At 43.2% G+C, this 27308-nt stretch overlaps 3 protein-coding genes across 3 annotated transcripts; all 3 read left to right on the top strand.

Annotated features, from left to right (window-relative positions):
• Positions 1-6686: 6686 nt before the first annotated feature.
• On the top strand, positions 6687-21799 carry LOC120053445 (E3 SUMO-protein ligase PIAS1-like; the record flags this gene model as incomplete). Its single annotated transcript, XM_039000573.1, has 10 exons — positions 6687-6777; positions 7803-7937; positions 8673-8778; positions 9055-9128; positions 9345-9505; positions 13948-14084; positions 14387-14576; positions 14971-15110; positions 15735-15775; positions 16938-21799. Coding segments are annotated over 10 exons (1474 nt in total), but the record flags the coding sequence as incomplete, so codon positions are not given.
• Positions 17711-21799, top strand: LOC120053434 (glycine-rich RNA-binding protein 10-like). Its single transcript, XM_039000563.1, has 3 exons — positions 17711-17768; positions 19211-19579; positions 19647-21799. Exons 1-3 carry the CDS (start codon positions 17711-17713, stop codon positions 19730-19732), a joined length of 513 nt encoding a protein of 170 aa, XP_038856491.1. The 3' UTR covers positions 19733-21799.
• A 2554-nt stretch (positions 21800-24353) lies between these two features.
• Positions 24354-26667, top strand: LOC120057167 (relaxin-3 receptor 1-like). Its single transcript, XM_039005643.1, has one exon. It carries the CDS (start codon positions 25001-25003, stop codon positions 25988-25990), a length of 990 nt encoding a protein of 329 aa, XP_038861571.1. The 5' UTR covers positions 24354-25000; the 3' UTR covers positions 25991-26667.
• Positions 26668-27308: the final 641 nt, after the last annotated feature.

The raw sequence follows: 27308 nt of genomic DNA, 5'->3' as shown, positions 1-27308 counted from the left end.
AACTACCAGCCCCCCAAACACAACACCATCATGTCTATAACCTCACAACATAGAACATGTTACTATTAACTACCAGCCCAACCACCAACACCATCATGTCTATAACCTCACAACATAGAACATGTTACTATTAACTACCAGCCCAACCACCACACAACACCATCATGTCTATAACATCACAACATAGAACATGTTACTATTAACTACCAGCCCAACCACCAACACAACACATATCAACAAACAAACACAACAACATTCCCAACCACCACACAACACCATCATGTCTATAACCTCACAACATAGAACATGTACTATTAACTACCAGCCCCACCAACACAACACCATTCATGTCTATAACATCACAACATAGAACATGTTACTATTAACTACCAGCCCAACCACCAACACCATCATGTCTATAACCTCACAACATAGAACATGTTACTATTAACTACCAGCCCAACCACCAACACCATCATGTCTATAACCTCACAACATAGAACATGTTACTATTAACTACCAGCCCAACCACCAACACAACACCCATCATGTCTATAACCTCACAACATAGAACATGTTACTATTAACTACCAGCCCAACCACCAACACAACACCATCATGTCTATAACCTCACAACATAGAACATGTTACTATTAACTACCAGCCCAACCACCAACACCATCATGTCTATAACCTCACAACATAGAACATGTTACTATTAACTACCAGCCCAACCACCAACACCATCATGTCTATAACATCACAACATAGAACATGTTACTATTAACTACCAGCCCAACCACCAACACCATCATGTCTATAACCTCACAACATAGAACATGTTACTATTAACTACCAGCCCACCACCACACAACACCATCATGTCTATAACCTCACAACATAGAACATGTTACTATTAACTACCAGCCCAACCACCAACACAACACCATCATGTCTATAACATCACAACATAGAACATGTTACTATTAACTACCAGCCCAACCACCAACACAACACCATCATGTCTATAACATCACAACATAGAACATGTTACTATTAACTACCAGCCCAACCACCAACACAACACCATCATGTCTATAACCTCACAACATAGAACATGTTACTATTAACTACCAGCCCAACCACCAACACCATCATGTCTATAACATCACAACATAGAACATGTTACTATTAACTACCAGCCCAACCACCAACACCATCATGTCTATAACCTCACAACATAGAACATGTTACTATTAACTACCAGCCCAACCCCCAACACAACACCATCATGTCTATAACCTCACAACATAGAACATGTTACTATTAACTACCAGCCCAACCACCAACACAACACCATCATGTCTATAACATCACAACATAGAACATGTTACTATTAACTACCAGCCCAACCACCAACACAACACCATCATGTCTATAACCTCACAACATAGAACATGTTACTATTAACTACCAGCCCAACCACCAACACAACACCATCATGTCTATAACCTCACAACATAGAACATGTTACTATTAACTTACCAGCCCAACCACCAACACAACCATCATGTCTATAACATCACAACATAGAACATGTTACTATTAACTACCAGCCCAACCCAACACAACACCATCATGTCTATAACCTCACAACATAGAACATGTTACTATTAACTACCAGCCCAACCACCAACACAACACCATCATGTCTATAACATCACAACATAGAACATGTTACTATTAACTACCAGCCCAACCACCAACACCATCATGTCTATAACCTCACAACATAGAACATGTTACTATTAACTACCAGCCCAACCAACACAACACCATCATGTCTATAACATCACAACATAGAACATGTTACTATTAACTACCAGCCCAACCACCACACACCATCATGTCTATAACCTCACAACATAGAACATGTTACTATTAACTACCAGCCCAACCACCAACACCATCATGTCTATAACATCACAACATAGAACATGTTACTATTAACTACCAGCCCAACCACCACACACCATCATGTCTATAACCTCACAACATAGAACATGTTACTATTAACTACCAGCCCAACCACCAACACCATCATGTCTATAACCTCACAACATAGAACATGTTACTATTAACTACCAGCCCAACCACCAACACACCATCATGTCTATAACATCACAACATAGAACATGTTACTATTAACTACCAGCCCAACCACCAACACAACACCATCATGTCTATAACCTCACAACATAGAACATGTTACTATTAACTACCAGCCCAACCACCAACACAACACCATCATGTCTATAACCTCACAACATAGAACATGTTACTATTAACTACCAGCCCAACCACCAACACCATCATGTCTATAACATCACAACATAGAACATGTTACTATTAACTACCAGCCCAACCACCAACACCATCATGTCTATAACATCACAACATAGAACATGTTACTATTAACTACCAGCCCAACCACCAACACCATCATGTCTATAACCTCACAACATAGAACATGTTACTATTAACTACCAGCCCAACCCAACACAACACCATCATGTCTATAACCTCACAACATAGAACATGTTACTATTAACTACCAGCCCAACCACCAACACAACACCATCATGTCTATAACCTCACAACATAGAACATGTTACTATTAACTACCAGCCCAACCACCAACACCATCATGTCTATAACCTCACAACATAGAACATGTTACTATTAACTACCAGCCCAACCACCAACACCATCATGTCTATAACCTCACAACATAGAACATGTTACTATTAACTACCAGCCCAACCACCAACACCATCATGTCTATAACCTCACAACATAGAACATGTTACTATTAACTACCAGCCCAACCACCAACACCATCATGTCTATAACCTCACAACATAGAACATGTTACTATTAACTACCAGCCCAACCACCAACACAACACCATCATGTCTATAACATCACAACATAGAACATGTTACTATTAACTACCAGCCCAACCACCAACACAACACCATCATGTCTATAACCTCACAACATAGAACATGTTACTATTAACTACCAGCCCAACCACCAACACAACACCATCATGTCTATAACCTCACAACATAGAACATGTTACTATTAACTACCAGCCCAACCACCAACACCATCATGTCTATAACCTCACAACATAGAACATGTTACTATTAACTACCAGCCCAACCACAACACCATCATGTCTATAACCTCACAACATAGAACATGTTACTATAACTACCAGCCCAACACCAACACAACACCATCATGTCTATAACCTCACAACATAGAACATGTTACTATTAACTACCAGCCCAACCACCAACACAACACCATCATGTCTATAACCTCACAACATAGAACATGTTACTATTAACTACCAGCCCAACCACCAACACCATCATGTCTATAACCTCACAACATAGAACATGTTACTATTAACTACCAGCCCAACCACCAACACAACACCATCATGTCTATAACATCACAACATAGAACATGTTACTATTAACTACCAGCCCAACCACCAACACCATCATGTCTATAACCTCACAACATAGAACATGTTACTATTAACTACCAGCCCAACCACCAACACAACACCATCATGTCTATAACCTCACAACATAGAACATGTTACTATTAACTACCAGCCCAACCACCAACACCATCATGTCTATAACCTCACAACATAGAACATGTTACTATTAACTACCAGCCCAACCACCAACACAACACCATCATGTCTATAACATCACAACATAGAACATGTTACTATTAACTACCAGCCCAACCACCAACACAACACCATCATGTCTATAACCTCACAACATAGAACATGTTACTATTAACTACCAGCCCAACCACCAACACAACACCATCATGTCTATAACATCACAACATAGAACATGTTACTATTAACTACCAGCCCAACCACCAACACCATCATGTCTATAACCTCACAACATAGAACATGTTACTATTAACTACCAGCCCAACCACCAACACCATCATGTCTATAACCTCACAACATAGAACATGTTACTATTAACTACCAGCCCAACCACCAACACCATCATGTCTATAACCTCACAACATAGAACATGTTACTATTAACTACCAGCCCAACCACCAACACCATCATGTCTATAACCTCACAACATAGAACATGTTACTATTAACTACCAGCCCAACCACCAACACAACACCATCATGTCTATAACCTCACAACATAGAACATGTTACTATTAACTACCAGCCCAACCACCAACACAACACCATCATGTCTATAACCCTCACAACATAGAACATGTTACTATTAACTACCAGCCCAACCACCAACACCATCATGTCTATAACCTCACAACATAGAACATGTTACTATTAACTACCAGCCCAACCACCAACACCATCATGTCTATAACCTCACAACATAGAACATGTTACTATTAACTACCAGCCCAACCACCACACACCATCATGTCTATAACCTCACAACATAGAACATGTTACTATTAACTACCAGCCCAACCACCAACACCATCATGTCTATAACCTCACAACATAGAACATGTTACTATTAACTACCAGCCCAACCACCAACACCATCATGTCTATAACCTCACAACATAGAACATGTTACTATTAACTACCAGCCCAACCACCAACACCATCATGTCTATAACATCACAACATAGAACATGTTACTATTAACTACCAGCCCAACCACCAACACAACACCATCATGTCTATAACCTCACAACATAGAACATGTTACTATTAACTACCAGCCCAACCACCAACACCATCATGTCTATAACCTCACAACATAGAACATGTTACTATTAACTACCAGCCCAACCACCAACACCATCATGTCTATAACATCACAACATAGAACATGTTACTATTAACTACCAGCCCAACCACCAACACCATCATGTCTATAACATCACAACATAGAACATGTTACTATTAACTACCAGCCCAACCACCAACACCATCATGTCTATAACCTCACAACATAGAACATGTTACTATTAACTACCAGCCCAACCACCAACACCATCATGTCTATAACCTCACAACATAGAACATGTTACTATTAACTACCAGCCCAACCACCAACACCATCATGTCTATAACCTCACAACATAGAACATGTTACTATTAACTACCAGCCCAACCACCAACACCATCATGTCTATAACCTCACAACATAGAACATGTTACTATTAACTACCAGCCCAACCACCAACACAACACCATCATGTCTATAACCTCACAACATAGAACATGTTACTATTAACTACCAGCCCAACCACCAACACCATCATGTCTATAACCTCACAACATAGAACATGTTACTATTAACTACCAGCCCAACCACCAACACCATCATGTCTATAACCTCACAACATAGAACATGTTACTATTAACTACCAGCCCAACCACCAACACCATCATGTCTATAACCTCATTTTGTTTCACTTTTAAATAACTTTATTAGAATAGGATAGAATTTGAATCAAAATACAATACAATCGCAATTTACTTTCAAATGTTATGTAGCCTACAGTTCAATAATTTTTCCCTCGAACCTCTTGATAAGAAATTACAATTTTTTTATTAGGACAAATAAAATAATTAATGAATTTCCATGAATTGGAAACAAAAAATGTATCCTACACCAGGATGTTTCTATTCAAACAACATGTAGGGTAGGCTACATTGCCATAGTAGATTTTCCGTGGTAAACAAGGAGATGAAATACCTTATTTCAGTTGTAGATAAATTGCCCGGCCTCCCGAGTGGCGCTGTGGTCTAAGGCTCTGCATCACAGTGCTAGCTGTTACCACCAGAGATTCTGCGTTAGAGTCCAGGCTCTGTCGCAGCCGGCCGCGACCGGGAGACCCATGGGGCGGCGCACAATTGGCCCAGCGTCATCCGGGTTAGGGGAGGGTTTGGCCGGCAGGGATGTCCTTGTCCCATCGCGCACTAGCGACTCCTGTCCTGGGCCGGGCGCAGTGCACGCTGACACGGTCACCAGGTGTACGGTGTTTCCTGTCCTGGGCCGGGCGCAGTGCACGCTGACACGGTCACCAGGTGTACGGTGTTTCCTCTGACACATTGGTGCGGCTGGCTTCCGGGTTAAGAGGGCATTGTGTCAAGAATTAGTGCAGCTTGGTTGGGTTGTGTTTCGGAGGACGCACGGCTCTTGACTTTCGCCTCTCCCGAGTCCGTACGGGAGTTGCCGCGATGAGACAAGACTAACTACCAATTGGATACCACGAAAGTGGAGAGAAAAAGAGGGAAAACATCATTTAAAATAAATTGCCCATTGTCAGGTAAAATTGCCGTACTAATATGTTCCGAAGATAATTCCCACCAGAAGGCGAAATTATTTTAAAAAATGTTGGTTGCAATGAGGATGGAAACATAACCCTGACATCTGTCTTAGGGAGTGGTTAGGGAGTGGCCAATGCTGGTTGCAATTGAGATCAGCTGTGCAGGTGAATTTAGCATCATAGTATTGATGGTTTACCGAGAGATCAGCTGGCCATAATATAGTGGCCAGTCTTCATTGCAATATTGCTCATTATGGTTGTGTGTGTGTGTCTGTGTGTCTGTGTGTGTGTGCGCAGGTTTTGTCTCTCTGAGACAAGTTGTCCTCAGGAAGACCACTTTCCGCCCAATCTGTGTGTGAAGGTGAACGGGAAGCCATGCAACCTCCCGGTAAGAAACACAACTCCACACACTGTACAGTACTGCTGGTTACACACTGTACAGTACTGCTGGTTACACACTGTACAGTACTGCTGGTTACACACTGTACAGTACTGCTGGTTACACACTGTACAGTACTGCTGGTTACACACTGTACAGTACTGCTGGTTACACACTGTACAGTACTGCTGGTTACACACTGTACAGTACTGCTGGTTACACACTGTACAGTACTGCTGGTTACACACTGTACAGTACTGCTGGTTACACACTGTACAGTACTGCTAGTTACACACTGTACATTACTGCTAGTTACACACTGTACAGTACTGCCGGTTACACACTGTACAGTACTGCCGGTTACACACTGTACAGTACTGCCGGTTACACACTGTACAGTACTGCCGGTTACACACTGTACATTACTGCCGGTTACACACTGTACAGTACTGCCGGTTACACACTGTACAGTACTGCCGGTTACACACTGTACAGTACTGCCGGTTACACACTGTACAGTACTGCCGGTTACACACTGTACAGTACTGCCGGTTACACACTGTACAGTACTGCCGGTTACACACTGTACATTACTGCCGGTTACACACTGTACAGTACTGCCGGTTACACACTGTACAGTACTGCCGGTCACACACTGTACAGTACTCCCGGTTACACACTGTACAGTACTGCCGGTTACACACTGTACAGTACTGCTGGTTAAACACAAACCATACCTTCAATTACAATAAACAGTTGATTGAGATGTGGAGTGTGACCTTTCCCCCCTCTCTCTCTCTCCCCTCCTTACCTCTCTCTCTTTCTCTCTCTCTCTCCCCTCCTTACCTCTCTCTCTTCCTCCCTTTTTCCCTCCCCTCCTTACCTCTCTCTCTCTCCCTCCTCCCTCTCTCCCTCCCTCCTCCCTCTCTCCCTCCCCTCCTTACCTCTCTCTCCATCTTTCTCCCTCCATCCGTCTCTCTCCCTTCTCCTCTCTCCCTCCCTCTCTCTTCTTCTATCCCTCTCTCCCCTCTCAGGGTTATCTTCCTCCAACGAAAAACGGTGTGGAGCCGAAGCGCCCCAGCCGGCCCATCAACATTACCTCAGTGGTCAGACTATCCACCACAGTCCCCAACACCATCGTGGTGTCTTGGACCTCAGAGGTTGGAAGGGTAAGATATAAGATTGAAGAGATGATACATTTAAAAAATCTCTTAATTTTAATTTGATTATTGTCTATCTTAATTGTAAAAAACAAAATGTATTTTTATATTTTTTCTTTAAAATAAATAGTATTTAAAAATATATATATATATTTTTGATTATTATTGCCCCTTTTTCTACCCAAATTCCTGGTATCCAATTGGTAGTTAGTCTTGTCACATCGTTGCAACTCCCGTATGGACTCGGGAGAGGCGAAAGGTCGAGAACCATGCGTCCTCCGAAACACGACCCCACCTAGCCGCACTGCTTCTTGACACATTGCTCGCTTAACCCGGAAGCAGGCCGCACCAATGTGTCAGAGGAAACACCGTGCACCTGGCGACCGTGTCAGCGTGCACTGCACCCGGCCCGCCACAGGGGTTGCTAGAGTGCGATGGAACAAGGACATCCCGGCCAGACAAACCCTCCCCTAACCCGGAGGATGCTGGGCCAATTGTGCACCGCCTCAAGGCGGTGCACAATTGCGGATCTGTAGACGTCTGCGCCACTCGGGAGGCCAATTTATTTTATGTTTTAAGCACTTAGAATTTACTCCTGTAAGAAACGTGCTGTATAAATAATGTTTGGTTTGATAACAACAATGGGGCAAAAACACATGAATAAAAGTGCTGTAGAAAAGTGCAGTGATCTGGATGAAAAGGAGAGTGATTTTAACAACCCTACAGCACCTTCTGTGTTTTCAGAGCTACTCTATGGCGGTGTACCTGGTCAAGCAGCAGTCGTCCACAGTACTGTTGCAGAGACTACGGTCCAAAGGCATCAGGAACCCAGACCATTCCAGAGCACTCAGTAAGGGTTGCCAGGACGATACACTATTTACACTGTTAGCAGTGTTAGCACTTTTAGCACTGTTAGCATGCTGGCTGAACGGGTCCATGACACAAATGTATCTAGCTACATATTTAGTTCTGGCCTGTTTAAACCACGTGTCTTGTTCTGTATTGTCATGGAGCTCTGTACTATATTCCATGTGAAGGGTTCATCTACTGTAGATGGTTGTGCAGGTCTTGTATAGGTGGTCATGATCCCTGCTTCTTCTTCATGCTGTTCTCTGTCCCCCTGCAGTCAAAGAGAAACTAACGGCAGATCCAGACAGTGAAATCGCCACCACCAGCCTGCGTGTGTCGCTGCTCTGTCCGGTAAACACACACACTGTCTTAACACCCCTATTACTGTGCTTTACTGTGTGTGTCCCGACTTGTCTCAATACCCCTATCACCGCTTAACTACTATGTCTGTGGCGTGTGTGTGTGTGTGTGTGTGTGTGTGTGTGTGTGTCCCGACTTGTCTCAATACCCCTATCACCGCTTAACTACTATGTCTGTGGCGTGTGTGTGTGTGTGTGTTGTTTGCAGCTGGGGAAGATGCGTCTGATGATTCCGTGCCGGGCGCTGACGTGTTCCCACCTGCAGTGTTTTGACGCTACGCTGTACATCCAGATGAATGAGAAGAAACCCACCTGGGTTTGTCCCGTCTGTGATCAGAAAGCCCCCTACCAACATCTCATCATTGACGGGTGAGACCCACAACCCTGAACCGGCTCTTAGTGTCTCTCTTTAATACAGAACATAGTGGCCGTACAGGCCTTTCAGAAAGGATTCATCCCCCTTCACTTATTCCACATGTTGTTGTGTTACAGCCTGAATTTAAAATGGATTACATTTAGATTTTAAACACACAATATCCCATAATGTCTAATTGGAAGTATGTTTTTTGAAAATTTTTGTAATTAGTATAAAATGAAAAGCTGAAATTTCTTGAGTCAGTAAATATTCAAACCCCTTTGTCATGGCAACCCTAAATAAGTTCAGGAGTAAAAATGTGCTTAACAAGTCACATAATAAGTTGCATGGACTCACTCTGTGTACAATGTGGTCCTGTGTGGCTCAGTTGGTAGAGCATGGCGCTTGCAACGCCAGGGTTGTGGGTTCGATTCCCACGGGGGGCCAGTACAAAAAAGTATGAATGTATGTACTTGTAAGTCGCTCTGGATAAGAGCGTCTGCTAAATGACTTAAATGTAAATGTAAATGTACAATAATAGTGTTTAACATGAATGTCTACCTCATCTCTGTACACCACACAATCAATCATCTGTAAGGTCCCTCAGTTGAGCAGTGAATTTCAAACACAGATTCAACCACAAAGACTAGAGAAGTTTTCCCATGCCTGGCAAAGAACGACACCTATAGGTAGATTGGTAAAAATTAAAAAAGCAAACATTGAATATCCCTTTGAACATGGTAAAGTTATTAATTCCACTTTGGATGGTGTATCAATACACCCAGTCACTACAGATATACAGGTGTCCTTTCTAACTCAGTTGTCGGAGAGGAAGGAAACCGCTCAGAGATTTCACCATGAGGCCAATGGTGACTTTAAAACAGTTACAGAGTTTAATGGCTGTGCTAGGAGAAAACTGAGGATGGATCAACAACATTGTCGTTACTCCACAATACTAACCTAAATGACAGAGTGAAATGAAAGAAGATATAAAAATATTCCAAAACATGGATCCTGTTTGCAACACGGCACTAAAGTAATAATACAAACAATGTTGCAAAGCAATTATATTTTTGTCCTGAATACAAAGTGTTATGTTTGGGGTAAATTCAATACAAAACATTACTGAGTTACCACTCACCATTTAATCAGTCATTAAGGACTGGGAGAGTATTTTCAGGATAAAAAATAAACCGAATGGAGCTAAACACAGGAACAATCCTAGAGGAAAACCAGATTGTCTGCTTTCCACCAGAGATGAATTCACATTTCAGTAGGACAAAAACAAGGCCAAATCTACACTGGAGTTGCTTAACAGTGAATGTTCCTGAGTGGCCTAGTTACAGTTTTGACTTAAATCTTCTTGAAAATCTTTGGCAAGACCTGAAAATGGTTGTCTAGCAATGATCAAAAACCAATTGACAGAGCTTGAAGAATTTTGAAAATAATAATGGCAAAATGTTGCACAATCCAGGTGTGGAAATCTCTTAGAGACTTACCCAGAAAGACTCTACTGTAATCACTGCCAAAGGAGCTCCTGCAAAGTATTGACTCAGAGGTGTGAATACTTATGTAAGTGAGATATTTCTGTATTTCATTTTCAATAAATGTGCAAAAATGTCTAAGAACATGTTTTCACTTTGTCATTATGGGGTATTGTGATGTCATTATGGGGTATTGTGATGTCATTATGGGGTATTGTGAGTGTGTATATGGGTGAGGGGGGGGGAATCTATTTAATCCATTTTGAATTCAGGCTGTAACAATACAACATTTGGAATAAGTCAAGGGGTATGAATACTTTCTGAAGGCACTGTGTATACTGTATACATCTATGTTATTATACCGTATCACAGGAACTTGCGGCGGGGTCTGCCCCTACAATTTTGTGCAGATTTTCTTAATTTTAGGCTGGAAAGAAGCATGTCATCCGGGAACGTGCCACTGGCCACTTTATATTCCTCTGGGTTTAGTTTGTTTATTTTCTGTGCCCAGTTTCAGACTTTAATGGTCACATCAGATGGTGACCTGTGGGTTTAAAATGTGTAGCCCAACAATTCTTTACATGGCCACAGTTGCAACCAGCTTATTTTTCTGCACAAATTCAATATTCACCCATAGGGTGACATTTTGGGTGAGCAGCGATCAAAATAAACAGGAAGTTGAGAATAGTTGATTAGCAGCATGAATTTGTGCTTAGCTGGGGGGTTGTTGAGTTGAACGGTCTGTGGTTGTGTTCTTCAAACATGAAATGGTATTGAATAGTCACATCCAACCATAGGGCGGGATTCCGCTAGTTGACCTACAGTATGTACATAAACAACCTTCTCAGTTATACTGTATACAGATCTACTCTATTCAGTTATACTGTATACAGGTCCACTCTATTCAGTTATACTGTATACAGGTCCACTCTATTCAGTTATACTGTATACAGGTCCACTCTATTCAGTTATACTGTATACAGGTCCACTCTATTCAGTTATACTGTATACAGGTCCACTCTATTCAGTTATACTGTATACAGGTCCACTCTATTCAGTCATACTGTATACAGGTCCACTCTATTCAGTCATACTGTATACAGGTCCACTCTATTCAGTCATACTGTATACAGGTCCACTCTATTCAGTTATACTGTATACAGGTCCACTCTATTCAGTTATACTGTATACAGGTCCACTCTATTCAGTTATACTGTATACAGGTCCACTCTATTCAGTTATACTGTATACAGGTCCACTCTATTCAGTTATACTGTATACAGGTCCACTCTATTCAGTTATACTGTATACAGGTCCACTCTATTCAGTTATACTGTATACAGGTCCACTCTATTCAGTTATACTGTATACAGGTCCGCTCTATTCAGTTATACTGTATACAGGTCCACTCTATTCAGTCATACTGTATACAGGTCCGCTCTATTCAGTTATACTGTATACAGGTCCGCTCTATTCAGTTATACTGTATACAGGTCCGCTCTATTCAGTTATACTGTATACAGGTCCGCTCTATTCAGTTATACTGTATACAGGTCCGCTCTATTCAGTTATACTGTATACAGGTCCGCTCTATTCAGTTATACTGTATACAGGTCCGCTCTATTCAGTTATACTGTATACAGGTCCGCTCTATTCAGTTATACTGTATACAGGTCCGCTCTATTCAGTTATACTGTATACAGGTCCGCTCTATTCAGTTATACTGTATACAGGTCCGCTCTATTCAGTTATACTGTATACAGGTCCGCTCTATTCAGTTATACTGTATACAGGTCCGCTCTATTCAGTTATACTGTATACAGGTCCGCTCTATTCAGTTATACTGTATACAGGTCCGCTCTATTCAGTTATACTGTATACAGGTCCGCTCTATTCAGTTATACTGTATACAGGTCCGCTCTATTCAGTTATACTGTATACAGGTCCGCTCTATTCAGTTATACTGTATACAGGTCCGCTCTATTCAGTTATACTGTATACAGGTCCGCTCTATTCAGTTATACTGTATACAGGTCCGCTCTATTCAGTTATACTGTATACAGGTCCGCTCTATTCAGTTATACTGTATACAGGTCCGCTCTATTCAGTTATACTGTATACAGGTCCGCTCTATTCAGTCATACTGTATACAGGTCCGCTCTATTCAGTCATACTGTATACAGGTCCACTCTATTCAGTCATACTGTATACAGGTCCACTCTATTCAGTCATACTGTATACAGGTCCACTCTATTCAGTCATACTGTATACAGGTCCACTCTATTCAGTTATACTGTATACAGGTCCACTCTATTCAGTTATACTGTATACAGGTCCACTCTATTCAGTTATACTGTATACAGGTCCACTCTATTCAGTTATACTGTATACAGGTCCACTCTATTCAGTTATACTGTATACAGGTCCACTCTATTCAGTCATACTGTATACAGGTCCACTCTATTCAGTCATACTGTATACAGGTCCACTCTATTCAGTCATACTGTATACAGGTCCACTCTATTCAGTCATACTGTATACAGGTCCACTCTATTCAGTCATACTGTATACAGGTCCACTCTATTCAGTTATACTGTATACAGGTCCGCTCTATTCAGTTATACTGTATACAGGTCCGCTCTATTCAGTTATACTGTATACAGGTCCGCTCTATTCATTCCTACAGGAGAGAATCAGATGGTCTTTTCTATTTATTCAATCTGTAGTGTATAGATGTATTTACACACACCAAGTAAACAACGTGAATAACACTGTACTCACAATGACTGTACCACAACGTGAATCACACTGTACACACAATGACTGTAACACAACGTGAATCACACTGTACACACAATGACTGTACCACAACGTGAATAGCACTGTACTCACAATGACTGTACCACAACATGAATACATTGCATGTACAGTATACCTTCACACTGTTGTTTCTGTGTCTCTGTCTTGTCCAGGTTGTTTATGGAGATCCTGAACAGCTGTGTAGACTGTGATGAGATCCAGTTTAAGGAGGATGGCTACTGGGCCCCCATGAGGACAAAGAAGGAAGTACAGGAGGTCTCGTCAGCCTCCTACAGCAACGGACTGGAAGGTGAGCGAGGCGGTGTGTAAGGGCAGGCTTTTGGTCCAGCCCTGCAGCTTGTAGCATACCTGATTCCACTACTCTGTTCATTGGACCTTGATTTGTATAAGAATGTGTGTTAGAACAGTGCTGGAACAACTGGCTGCAAACCCAGTGGCTCTCGTTTAGATGATATTATTCTGGCTTATCTTTACACTATATGTCTCATGACTATTCCACTGTGTTGCCACTTGCTCTAGGCTGGGGTGTGTAATAGGCTATATAAATACATTTGATTGATGTGATTGTTTGCCGTGTCTCTCTCCCCCCAGGCTTGCATCGGTCGGCGGTAGGGGAGCAGAGGAGCTCGTCGTCCCACAACGGGGGCAGCAGTAGGATGAAGGTGGAGGTGATCGACCTAACCCTGGACAGCTCCTCAGAGGACGACGATGATGACCAACCGCCCCTCAAGAGGCCCTGCCCCTCCCTGTCCCCCACCTCGCCTCCCATCGTCAACAAGGGGTGAGACCCACCTCCACCAATACACCTCGCACCAATCTCGCCTACCTCACCCCCCTCGCCTCCCTCACCCCTTTCACCTCTCCTTCCCCTCCCTTCCCTCTCGCCCCTCCCTCCCCTCTTACCCCTCATACCCCTTTCACATATCTCACCTCTCACCCCTCTCTCACCTCTCTCACCCCTCTCACCTCTCACCTCTCTCTCTCACCCCTCCTCTCTCTCACCCCTCACCTCTCTCATCCCTCACCTCTCTCACCCCTCTCATCTCTGGCCCCTCTCTGGCCCCTCTCTCGCACCTCTCACACCTCTGTGTGTTAATATTCTCTCTGTCTCTTTCTCTGTGCTCTGTGCTGTGTGTTAATATTCTCTCTCTCTCTGTGTGTCTGTTTGGTTGCAGAGTGTTGAACCTGCACCACCAGGTGTCCCCAGTGAGCCGGACCCCCAGCATGCCGTCTGTGGACACCAGCTACATCCCCCCTGTACCTCCCCTCATCCAGGACTACCGTCCATACTACCACGCCCCAAACCAGCTCACAGGTAACACACACATTACCACACAACCACAACCACACAAATACACAACCACACACACACACACACACACATTACCACACACACAACCACAACCACAGAAATACACGACCACACACAACCACAACCACACAAATACACGACCACACACACACACACACACACACACATTACCACATACACACACAGCCACACACACACTTACACAACCACACATAAATACACGACCACACACAACCACACAAATACACAACCACACACACACACATTACCACAGACACACACACACAACCACACATTCACTTACACAACCACACATACACACACACATACACAACCACACACACACACACACACACTTGCACAACCGCTCAAACACTTACACAATCATACACATCCACACACACACTTACACAACCACATACACATGCATACACAACCACTCACACACACACACCAACCTACTACTCCACACTGCCTCGACACATTTCTTCAGGAGTGTCTTCAGGGTCTGTGGAGCCCAGAATGTCCCAGTATACAGTAAACACTAACTTGTCTGACTGAGTCAGTTGAACCTGTCCTGATCACGGTGAATAAAATGAATGACTGAACGTTGTGTTTTATTCACAGATCTGAATTTCTTCTCCTTTCTACAAGGGGACAATCATCAGGTATGTTTTATGTGGAACACCCCTGTAGGCCTCCTAAAGGCAACACTATAGCCTCTAAAGACGTCCTGTAGGCCTCCTAAAGGCAACACTATAGCCTCTAAAGACGTCCTGTAGGCCTCCTAAAGGCAACACTATAGCCTCTAAAGACGTCCTGTAGGCCTCCTAAAGGCAACACTATAGCCTCTAAAGACGTCCTGTAGGCCTCCTAAAGGCAACACTATAGCCTCTAAAGACGTCCTGTAGGCCTCCTAAAGGCAACACTATAGCCTCTAAAGACGTCCTGTAGGCCTCCTAAAGGCAACACTATAGCCTCTAAAGACGTCCTGTAGGCCTCCTAAAGGCAACGCTATAGCCTCTAAAGACGTCCTGTAGGCCTCCTAAAGGCAACGCTATAGCCTCTAAAGACGTCCTGTAGGCCTCCTAAAGGCAACACTATAGCCTCTAAAGACGTCCTGTAGGCCTCCTAAAGGCAACACTATAGCCTCTAAAGACGTCCTGTAGGCCTCCTAAAGGCAACACTATAGCCTCTAAAGACGTCCTGTAGGCCTCCTAAAGGCAACACTATAGCCTCTAAAGACGTCCTGTAGGCCTCCTAAAGTCAACACTATAGCCTCTAAAGACGTCCTGTAGGCCTCCTAAAGGCAACACTATAGCCTCTAAAGACGTCCTGTAGGCCTCCTAAAGGCAACACTATAGCCTCTAAAGACGTCCTGTAGGCCTCCTAAAGGCAACACTATAGCCTCTAAAGACGTCCTGTAGGCCTCCTAAAGGCAACACTATAGCCTCTAAAGACGTCCTGTAGGCCTCCTAAAGGCAACACTATAGCCTCTAAAGACGTCCTGTAGGCCTCCTAAAGTCAACGCTATAGCCTCTAAAGACGTCCTGTAGGCCTCCTAAAGGCAACACTATAGCCTCTAAAGACGTCCTGTAGGCCTCCTAAAGTCAACACTATAGCCTCTAAAGACGTCCTGTAGGCCTCCTAAAGGCAACACTATAGCCTCTAAAGACGTCCTGTAGGCCTCCTAAAGTCAACACTATAGCCTCTAAAGACGTCCTGTAGGCCTCCTAAAGGCAACACTATAGCCTCTAAAGACGTACCCAGAACTTGGGTTTGGTAGCAAGATGAATATAACTGAATGTACCTGTTTGTCCTCCTCTGAAGCATTACAACATGGTGATGGCCGCCGCCGCTGCTGCCTCGGCCTCAGACGACCACGAGCTCCTTCTCAACCACTTCCGTCCCTACACCACCTCCTCGTCCTCCTCCCAGCTGTTCCTGGACCAATCTGGGGCGCCCTCCTCTGGCTCGCTGGCGCCCGTCAACGGTGCTGATGGTGGAGGAAACAGCAGCGGTGGCAGCAGCAGTAGCCTCGTATCCTCTAGCAGTCTGAGAGACACTCACAGCACACACTCCACACACTCACACACACACCCCACGCACTCACACACACACCCCACGCACTCACACACACACCCCGGGGTAGGAGGTCGGTCCAGTGCTGATGTGGTGGCGGCCGCAGCCCTCTACGATACCATCCCTGACGTGATCTCACTAGACTGACGATTTTGTTTTCGGCGACTAGCGACTGACTCCGAAACAGAGGGTTTGTTGGTTGTTTAATGGAGGATGCAGTCATGACTACTAAACTGACGCAGAAACAGTTTAACGGTCCCACCCAGTCTACAGCTCTGGTTTTGAGTTGTGTCGTTAAGGCTGACTCCAGAACAGTGGAATACCTGTCTGTGGCGGAGCCGGTCCCGAGGTGTCGTTTGACTGGGCAACCCAGGAACAGTTATAAAGTCACACCCCACAGATGGATGGGATTGGCACCTAGTGTTGCTAGACTGGCTCCAGAACAGTTATCGGTTGGTAGCTGGCTCCCTGACGACATTCCACTAGACTGATTCCAGAACAGTGAGATATCAGAGAGGTCTATGGGTTTCATCTCTGAAGTCGACGGACTAGACTGGACCATAGATCAGCTCCCTGCCGGTACCTACCAGAAACGCTAGCCGTGCAAAAACGGAGGAAGGCTTTTTTTTTTTTTTACGAAAAGAGCAACGCTGTGTACAGAGAACAAAAAATATATTTTCTCTTTTTACTTTTGTATATTAATTAATTGAAGACTTGTTCTGTCCCGTAAGTAACTTCAGTTGCTATTTTGAAGTGGAGACTGAAGATGTATCCACACAGCTATACATACGTTGCCCCTCTATAATCTTAACTTTAATATCTCATTACTTTTCTTTGGTTTTTATCCTGTTAGATCTGATGGGGATTCTCCTCACACATCCATGGCATTACCTCTTGACATTTTCAACTTATCAATCTCTCTCTACTCTTCATTTTGAAATCACAGTTGAATTTCTTCTCCAAGACAATATCTTTTCCCTGGTTGACTTGTTTGTTACTGTGTCATTTGTTTTGGTATTATGCGTTCTAAGTTATATGTAAGATATATGAATAAGTCTCTCTGGATAAGTGGATCTGCTAAATGACGTAAACATGCATTCCCTAAGGAGTTCAGGTTGATGCTGTGGGGAGTGCAAAGCTAGGTGGGTAATGTTAGACATTTCTGCTTTTCGTCTCTGTAAAGGGCCAGTGCAGTCAGAATTCTGTTTTCTGGTGTTTTTACCATAGTGCACAACAACTGATGAAACTAACATGGTAAAAGTGTGAAAAAAACGTAAATCAGTTTTATTTCCTGATAGTTGCTGGTTGAAAATAATCTACACAGGGCCTTCTAATCAACAGGTTTGCATGAGCGGGAATTTCAGCTTTACATGGTGACATCACCATGTGGTAAATTGGTTGCTAGACCAATAGCAAAGAGACTTCCAAACCTCTCTGCCACTAACAGCTATTTTTCAGTTTCCCCCCCTTCCCACTCAGACCAGTCTCGGACCAGTCTCGGACCATTCTCGGCAAAATTCTTGCTTTAGAGCGTTTCCCCCCCCCCCCCTAAAAAGCCATTTTTGCCCATTTTTATGGACATCTATTACAGTAAGGTACTTCATGTTACCCAGAAATGATTTGATATCGATATATAAATGGCTGCATTGGGCCTTTCATTTCTCCCCCCCTTCAATAGACCATCTGTGCAGTCATTATGCACAATATTTCAATTTGACAACATTTTAGCAGAAAATGTGTTCACAATTTTATGGTTATTTAAACTATGGTAGACACAGAATGCCTATTTAACTTGAGAAATACTCTACAGTAATTTTATGCTTTTATTTGAAACCTCGTTATATTCTGTTGTTTTTACTTATTCAACCACTTGTGTCACCTTTTGCACAAGACCAAAAATGAACTCAACCCACACAGAGAGCATGTGTATCTGGGCACTACATTGCTTTCAGTCAACTATCCTCCACCTATCACACGCTCTTCCTCTCTGTTTTCACCTGGTTGTTTGTGAGACACTGCAGCTGAACTCATAGCAGAGAGGAGTACCCGTAGAGGCGGAGGGGAGGACCCCGTTAGAGGCGGAGGGGAGTACCCCGTTAGAGGCGGAGGGGAGTACCCCGTTAGAGGCGGAGGGGAGTACCCCGTTAGAGGCGGAGGGGAGTACCCCGTTAGGGACGGAGGGGAGTACCCCGTTAGGGACGGAGGGGAGTACCCCGTTAGGGACGGAGGGGAGTACCCCGTTAGGGACGGAGGGGAGTACCCCGTTAGGGACGGAGGGGAGTACCCCGTTAGGGACGGAGGGGAGTACCCCGTTAGAGGCGGAGGGGAGTACCCCGTTAGAGGCGGAGGGGAGTACCCCGTTAGAGGCGGAGGGGAGTACCCCGTTAGAGGCGGAGGACCCCGTTAGGGACGGAGGGGAGTACCCCGTTAGGGGCGGAGGGGAGTACCCCGTTAGAGGCGGAGGGGAGTACCCCGTTAGAGGCGGAGGGGAGTACCCCGTTAGAGACGGAGGGGAGTACCCCGTTAGAGGCGGAGGGGAGTAACCCGTAGAGGCAGAGACAGACATATCTACTGTGTTATAAATGCTATGGGGATATTGCTAATATGAGAGGCAGTTTCCATCCAACTCAACTTTGACCAAGTACATTGACTCAGTCAGAATGTGACCTGGTGAAATGGTGCTTCGAGTGATGAACAATATAGAGACAGAATACAGACAGAGGAATTTACACAGTGAACATGTAACTATAATAGAATGAGTGAATTTCCAGTCAGGATATAAAGGTATAGGACTAGGCTCAGACTAGACAGTCACTGCTGCTTAAATATACAGGAGACTCTAGTCATGGGAACTCATCAACTGCCATGTAAGCTCTTTGAGAAGACATTAAAGAATGTGTCAGGATCGAAACAATGACAGCAATGTTTGTCACTTCTTCCTGCTGAATCAGTTTTCTGCCAACATAGACAATATGAAAATAAAATACAGGGTTTGTTCAGGCTACTGTACTGAATTTTAAAACTTTCCAAAATCCCTGCTTTACTAATAGTCACAGTCATCACGGTCACCTACAGTCACACTCATCAGTCACCTACAGTCACACTCATCACAGTCGCCTACAGTCACACTCATCACAGTCACCTACAGTCACACTCATCACAGTCACCTACAGTCACACTCATCACAATCACCTACAGTCACACTCATCACAGTCACCTACAGTCAAAAACATATGCTTTTTTTCTTTGTTCCCGGAGAGGGAGGGAGAGGGAGACTATGTTGAAGTCATTGACATTACCTTGTCTGTCAACCTTTTCTGTCTGTCCGTAGCCCATTCCACCATTCTGCGGAGTGTCTTTGTAGCCAGTCAGGCTTTTCTGCAGTGTCATTATCTCAAGGTGTTTGTGCTTCAGTCCTCTTCTCTTCCACAGCTCTTCACTTCGAGCCTAATTAGCTTTCCCCTCTTGAGATAGATAATCGCTTGCGACAGCTTCCCCAATCACTCTCCATCTAGTATCCTGAACCAGAGCAGATAACACGTCAACTTTGCAGCCAGTCGATATGGAGACCTTCCTGTCTTGTCACCACCCCCCCTCTCTCCTACTCTTAACTGATTGGCTCTTTGATAGCATCAGACGTGTTTTAAAAATATCCTCTCTGTATAAACAATGTTGTGCAGTATTTTATTTATTTTTTAATCTATATATATATATAAATCAGATCTATTTTTACACCTGTTTGATTTTCATGGATGTGTGTGTGTGTGTGTGTGTGTGTGTGTGTGTGTGTGTGTGTGTGTGTGTGTGTGTGTGTGTGTGTGTGTGTGTGTGTGTGTGTGTGTGTGTGTGGACAGAGTTTGGGAAGCACTGGTTTAGGGTAAACCAACAAAGTGAGACTAAGATTTGGGGTCAGAGGTTAGGAGTTGACCCAATCACAAATGTCTTTATTTATTTGGATGATTGATTTGTTTTGGTTTCAGATCTGTTATTGATGTCATTGCTCTAGATCTCTGTGATCTCTTTTTTGTCGGTTTTTAAGACAAAGTGAGAGCAGACGTCATAGAATGTGTTCCCATTTAAAATGCTACGTGTAGCCTAACATGGGCATGGAATGGCCTTATTGTAAAGTCCTCTCCCACTCTCCCCCCCATTGGTAATATTATGATGTCTGTATCACCCCCCCCCACCCCCCACCCCCCCCAATCCCATGTGTTTCAACAGTGTCAGTTCCTCCAGTGTTAGTTTGTGTTTTTGCGTCATCCAAAAACATGAGATTAATTTATATATTTTTAGATAGAAAAAGCTGTACAATAAAGTGGACTTTAACCTAAAAAGGGTCCAATTTACTAAATGAATTTCAAGAGGGGATAAGTTGACAGCTGCACTCACTGCCTTAACCCCCAGATTCTGCTTTCATATTTCCAAACAGAGAATTAAACGGCTTTTCAAGGAAGATTAAACGTTGTACAGTAGACCGATGTCAGTTTGTAGAAAGTACTAGGTGAAAACAGAATATTTATTACTTGCGTTGGAAGAAATGGTTTACTTATTGAATGTTGTCTGTCTAATGTATAGGAGTTTAGATGTAATAAAAAGCATTTTGTTATCTATGGGTTTTATCTTCATTTTAGTTCACAAACAAATAGATTGAAGGTATGGGATCATCCGTATTTTGTTCCTTGTCTCTAGTCACGATTTTATGTGTACCATATATTAGCTTGTCAAAATCTAATCTGATCTGTGGCGTTTTTAACCTCTTTGTCAGGAACATATACATACAGTATTAAATACTCATGTGGAATGGTAACACGTTTCATTTCCACTGCCATTAAGTGGCTTACAAAATAGATGAATATACAATAGTGTGTGTTATTACCACAACCATACACTGGGTGGCAGTAGACACTCATTTTGCAGTCTGCCTTAGACAAGGCAGAGTCTAAATCAAATCAAATTGTATTGGTCACACACACATATTTAGCAGATGTTATTGCAGGTGTAGAGAAATGCTTGTGTTCCTAGCTCCAACAGTACCCAACACTCTTGGGTACAACTAGTCACTAGTGTAGCAACGCCTCAAAGGAGTGGGATGCAATGACAATCTCACCATTCTAGAAGTTACATAATGAGATGGAAATACTTCACCACATATTAGTGAACAGATTTAAAAGGATCATATTTGTTATGGAATCCAACAGCTTATAGCAGCATGCAGGGAAACCTCATAACTATGCATACTACTCCATCTAGGAGGAGCCATGTGTGGGAAGGCTTGTCCTCAAAATATGGAGATACTGGAACTGCATTGGCAAACTTTTGGCATTGTTAAAAGTTTCTGAAGGTCATCGTTGCCCTCCTGCTTGCTTCTCTGGCTCAATTGCCTCACAGTTTAATTAAAGTTACTCAGTTATTGATTGACGAGTAGTTGAACTAGTAAATACTTGTATTTGTGGTGAGTTCTATGATCTCTGATGATAAATCAATGGATTTATCTTTAAAGTGATGATGAAAATTCCCCTAATTTGAGATGTATTGTGGTTCCAATCGAAAACCGAATGCATTCAAATGCATTGACAAAATGTTTTCTGAAGATTCAATTATGGGGATTGAGGAAGGGAATTGGAGTGTGATAAAGGGATTGGTGTGAGGGAAAGGGATTGGTGTGAGGGAAGGGAATTGTGTTGTGGGGGGTAGATTGGGTTGGAGTGAAGAGGAAGGACTGCTCTCCAGAGTGATTAGAAGCAGCTGCTTCCCTTCTTCCTCTGCTTGGCTACAGATGCAATGCTGAGGCCATCACTGGTATAGAGGGCAGAGTGCTGCAGGATGGTAGATAACATCACCCACATGTACCATGGCCTTGCTACTTTGGGTTGAAACATCACCCACGTGTACCATGGCCTTGCTACTTTGGGTTGAAACATCACCCACGTGTACCATGGCCTTGCTACTTTGGGTTGAAACATCACCCACGTGTACCATGGCCTTGCTACTTTGGGTTGAAACATCACCCACGTGTACCATGGCCTTACTACTTTGGGTTGAAACATCACCCACGTGTACCATGGCCTTGCTACTTTGGGTTGAAACATCACCCACGTGTACCATGGCCTTGCTACTTTGGGTTGAAACATCACCCACGTGTACCATGGCCTTGCTACTTTGGGTTGAAACATCACCCACGTGTACCTAGGGTTGAATGGAGGCTTTGGAGATGGTGCCGTCAACATCTATGATCTTGGACTTGACTATTGAACAGCTCCAATGAGATGGAGGTTACCTAAACTTTTCTTTCATAAAACAAATTATATTCTTATTATTTTTTGTTGAAGATCTGATTTTTAAGACAAAAATTAGAATTACAATTAGAAATGTCTCACCTGAGCTCACGGCCTTGGTACATCCCTGTGGGTCGGCCATGTCTGGGTTACCGTGGGGAGATGGCTGGCCGGCTCCAGAGAGGAAGATGAAGATTAAAGGATTCCATTATGTAGCATTTGGAATTCCAATGAAATGCTAATTATTTACACACACACTTCACATGTGTGGGGATAAAGTCCTCAATGAATTGTCAATGCTTATAGAATATCCAGTAGGATAAGTTAACATCTTAACACCCTAATGTGTCTGCAATCCAGAACCAATTCAAGAAAGCGTACAGTATTATATTGCATGGAACTTCCTTCCATCTCATATTGCTCAAATAAACAGCAAACCTGGTTTAAAAAAAAAAACAGATAAAGCAACACCTCGCGGCACAACGCCTCTCCCCTATTTGACGTAGATAGTTTGTGTGTCTGCATTGATATGTAGGCTACGTGTGACTTTTTAAAAATGTATGTAGTTCTGTCCTTGAGCTGTTCTTGTCTAATGATGTTCTGTATTATGTCATTCTGTATTATGTTTCATGTTTTGTGTGGACCCCAGGAAGAGTAGCTGCTGCTTTTGCAACAGCTAATGGGGATCCTAATAAAACACCCCAAAATACCAAATACCACTCAGACTATGCGTTAAAGCGCGGTTCGTGCGTGCGCTGGTACGCCTGTGTGGTTCTGTTGGTCATAACATTTCTACCCAATGTCTATTTTGGTGAAGTCTTTATCTGTGTATTATTTTTACTCAATCTCTACCACAGGAGGTTGGTGACATCTTCATTGGGGAGGACGGGCTCGTGGTAATAGCTGGAGCGGGATAAGTGCAATGGAAATACACCACACACATGGTTTGGTCCCATTCCATTCGCTCCTTTCCAGCCATTATTATGAACTGTCCTCCCCTCAGCAGCCTCCACTGATCTCTAGATGGGATGGTCGAAGAAAGATCTAAATAATGTTTACAATCAATACAATAGCATTTATTAGGTTTAAGCCTACCAGTACTGTATTTTTCAGGTAGCCAAATCACTATTTCCCAGAAAAACACATTTTATTCCATTATAAAACCCATTACGTCCAGCTTAGCCTATTGGTCAATATCAAGAAAGTGATGCAAATAGGGAGTATAGGCTATAGCCTAATGTCAATCAAACATTGGCACCAATCCTTGTGCGTTCAGGGCAGGGCATCTAGAAGCGGTCACAATATAAATCCTGTAAGAACTGCACTTGTCAAGACGCTCTGGTCTACCCCACCAAGACATCTATCTACATTGTCAATGTGTGTGATTATGCGATGATGGGAAGGACGCATAGCAATTGTTGCGCTCTTATCATTTCAAACTAACCTGGGGATGTATTGGAAGCAGAGCGAGCGACTCCAACCCTGATTTGAAGTTGGATAGCCTACATAAATCACTCGAATTTAATAACAGAAACAATGACTGAAGGAAACAACAGCAATGCAGGCCTTCTGAATTGGCCCTTGACGGATCTGGACCGGTTCAGTAGCCTAGAGGACATCGACGTGACAGCGGACGGGACTCCGATTTTGAGGGTCTTCATCTGCGTCGTTTACTCGGTGGTGTGCGCTGTGGGCTTGGTGGGAAACTTACTGGTGCTCTTCTTTATCAGAGTGAAACAAGAGCGGAAAAAATCCAGAATCAACTTCTTTGTACTTAACTTGGCAGTGACGGACTTCCAGTTTGTGTTGACTCTGCCGTTCTGGGCAGTGGACACCGCACTTGACTTCAGCTGGCCGTTTGGAGACGCCATGTGCAAAATCATCAGCTCCGTCACCGTTATGAACATGTACGCGAGCGTGTTCTTTCTGACTGCAATGAGCGTCACCCGATACTGGTCCGTCGCCTCCTCTCTAAAGGACCGAACTAGGCAAAAGTCCTGCTCTGCCAAATGGATTTGCGTGGTTCTTTGGGTATCCGCAACAGTTGCGACTGCACCAACATCCATATTCTCAACCGTGACAAATGTAGCGGGGGAAAAATTATGTTTGCTTAAGTTCCCTGATGGACAATATTGGTTAGCAGTTTATCACCTTCAGAAAATAATATTTGCATTTGTTTTACCCATGGCCATTGTTTCATTCAGCTACATCATGCTTTTGCGATTCATCCGCAACCGTAGTATGAAAACAAACACCAAACGGACATCACAAGTCACCAAATCTGTCACCATCGTGGTCCTGTCCTTCTTTCTTTGCTGGATGCCAAATCACGCCATCACATTCTGGGGCGTCCTTGTGAAATTGAATGCTGTGCATTGGGATAAATCTTACTACATAGTTCACACTTACGTATTCCCTGTGACAGTCTGCCTTGCGCACGCCAATAGCTGTCTAAACCCTGTCATTTATTGCCTGATGAGAGAAGAGTTTAGAAAGAAACTGAAAGATTTGTTATATCGCGGATAGTCACTTTACGCAGTGGAAAATTCGGTTGCCGTTGCCATTACGCACGCGCTCCCTGATGCGTAATGTGCCATACAGGGCGCACGACATTGGGGGTACTGTAATAGGCGGATGCAGTATGTTCTGTTGGTGGAAAAAAATCACAAAATAGGCATAGGCAAGCACTAAAACAAAATGTCACAATGATACAGTATCCAATGGCTACCAAAATTGCGCATGAGGAAATTCTGCCTGTTATGGTTCCTCCTGTCCATGTGCTGTTGTATTCCCGGACAGTCATCATTAAACGATAGAGAAACCGCCCGGACAGTCATCATTAAACGATAGAGAAACCGCCCGGACAGTCATCATTAAACGATAGAGAAACCGCCCGGACAGTCATCATTAAACGATAGAGAAACAGACTAGATATTGTCTTTATCATTCCATCATAAGTGTAGCCTCGTGGAGAGAAACGTACCCATGATCCCATGTCATCCTTCACAGCTGCACGTCTAGTCTTCATTGTGTGGCATTTGTCACAAATTCACAAATGACATGCAATTGGAGGGAAGTGTAAATATTATGCCTATGATAACAGATGAATGAATGTGAACTTCATAGATTGAAAACGACCATATTGTCTAAATTGTGTTCATGCAAAATGTTTTTTTTAATAAACATCCATATATTTAATCTCACCCCGTTGCCTTAATGATTGCATTATTGTGTTTCATGTCAAAATGGACAACGAAAAACATGACAGTCTTGACACCGATCACTGTAAATGGTCAATTTCCCTCTGAAGCCCACAAGCAGTGTTATGAGTACAACTTGATAGTTGATGACAGCTTTTACCGGTAGGCCTATGCATTTCCCAAACAAAATGCATGTTATATCGAAAACACTGCATGTATTGCCTAACATGCCAAATACCAATTTGGTATTTTATTAGGATCCCCATTAGCTGTTGCAAAAGCAGCAGCTACTCTTCCTGGGGTCCACACAAAACATGGAACATAATACAGAATGGCACAATACAGAACATCATTAGACAAGAACAGCTCAAGGACAGAACTACATACATTTTTAAAAAGGCACACGTAGCCTACATATCAATGCATACACACAAACTATCTACGTCAAATAGGGGAGAGGCGTTGTGCCAATAGGCTACACTTATGCATCACATACTTGACCCATATCAATAAAACAATTAATCTCAGTTTGATATTGACCTACTATCCTATTTGTCAGGACAGAATGATTGATATTTTTGTTATACTCTTCAGACTCTTTGAATAAACCTATTAATGATCTTCAAACCTCTTGGCCAACCATC

This window comes from Salvelinus namaycush, chromosome 1 (assembly GCF_016432855.1).
Source record: "Salvelinus namaycush isolate Seneca chromosome 1, SaNama_1.0, whole genome shotgun sequence".
NCBI lineage: Eukaryota > Metazoa > Chordata > Actinopteri > Salmoniformes > Salmonidae > Salvelinus > Salvelinus namaycush.
The sequence above is the reverse complement of the archived record's forward strand: the minus strand, read 5'-3'. Positions and strand labels throughout refer to the sequence as shown.

What these genes read in the sequence shown, in the direction of transcription:
- LOC120057167 (XM_039005643.1), top strand. Translation starts at nt 25,001, where the DNA reads ATGACTGAAGGAAACAACAGCAATGCAGGCCTTCTGAATTGGCCCTTG.
- LOC120053434 (XM_039000563.1), top strand. Translation starts at nt 17,711, where the DNA reads ATGGGTTTCATCTCTGAAGTCGACGGACTAGACTGGACCATAGATCAG. An exon ending in CATAGATCAGCTCCCTGCCG is followed by an intron (nt 17,769 to 19,210) that starts GTACCTACCAGA and finishes GAGACACTGCAG; the next exon opens with CTGAACTCATAGCAGAGAGG. An exon ending in AGGGGAGTACCCCGTTAGAG is followed by an intron (nt 19,580 to 19,646) that starts GCGGAGGACCCC and finishes ACCCCGTTAGAG; the next exon opens with GCGGAGGGGAGTACCCCGTT.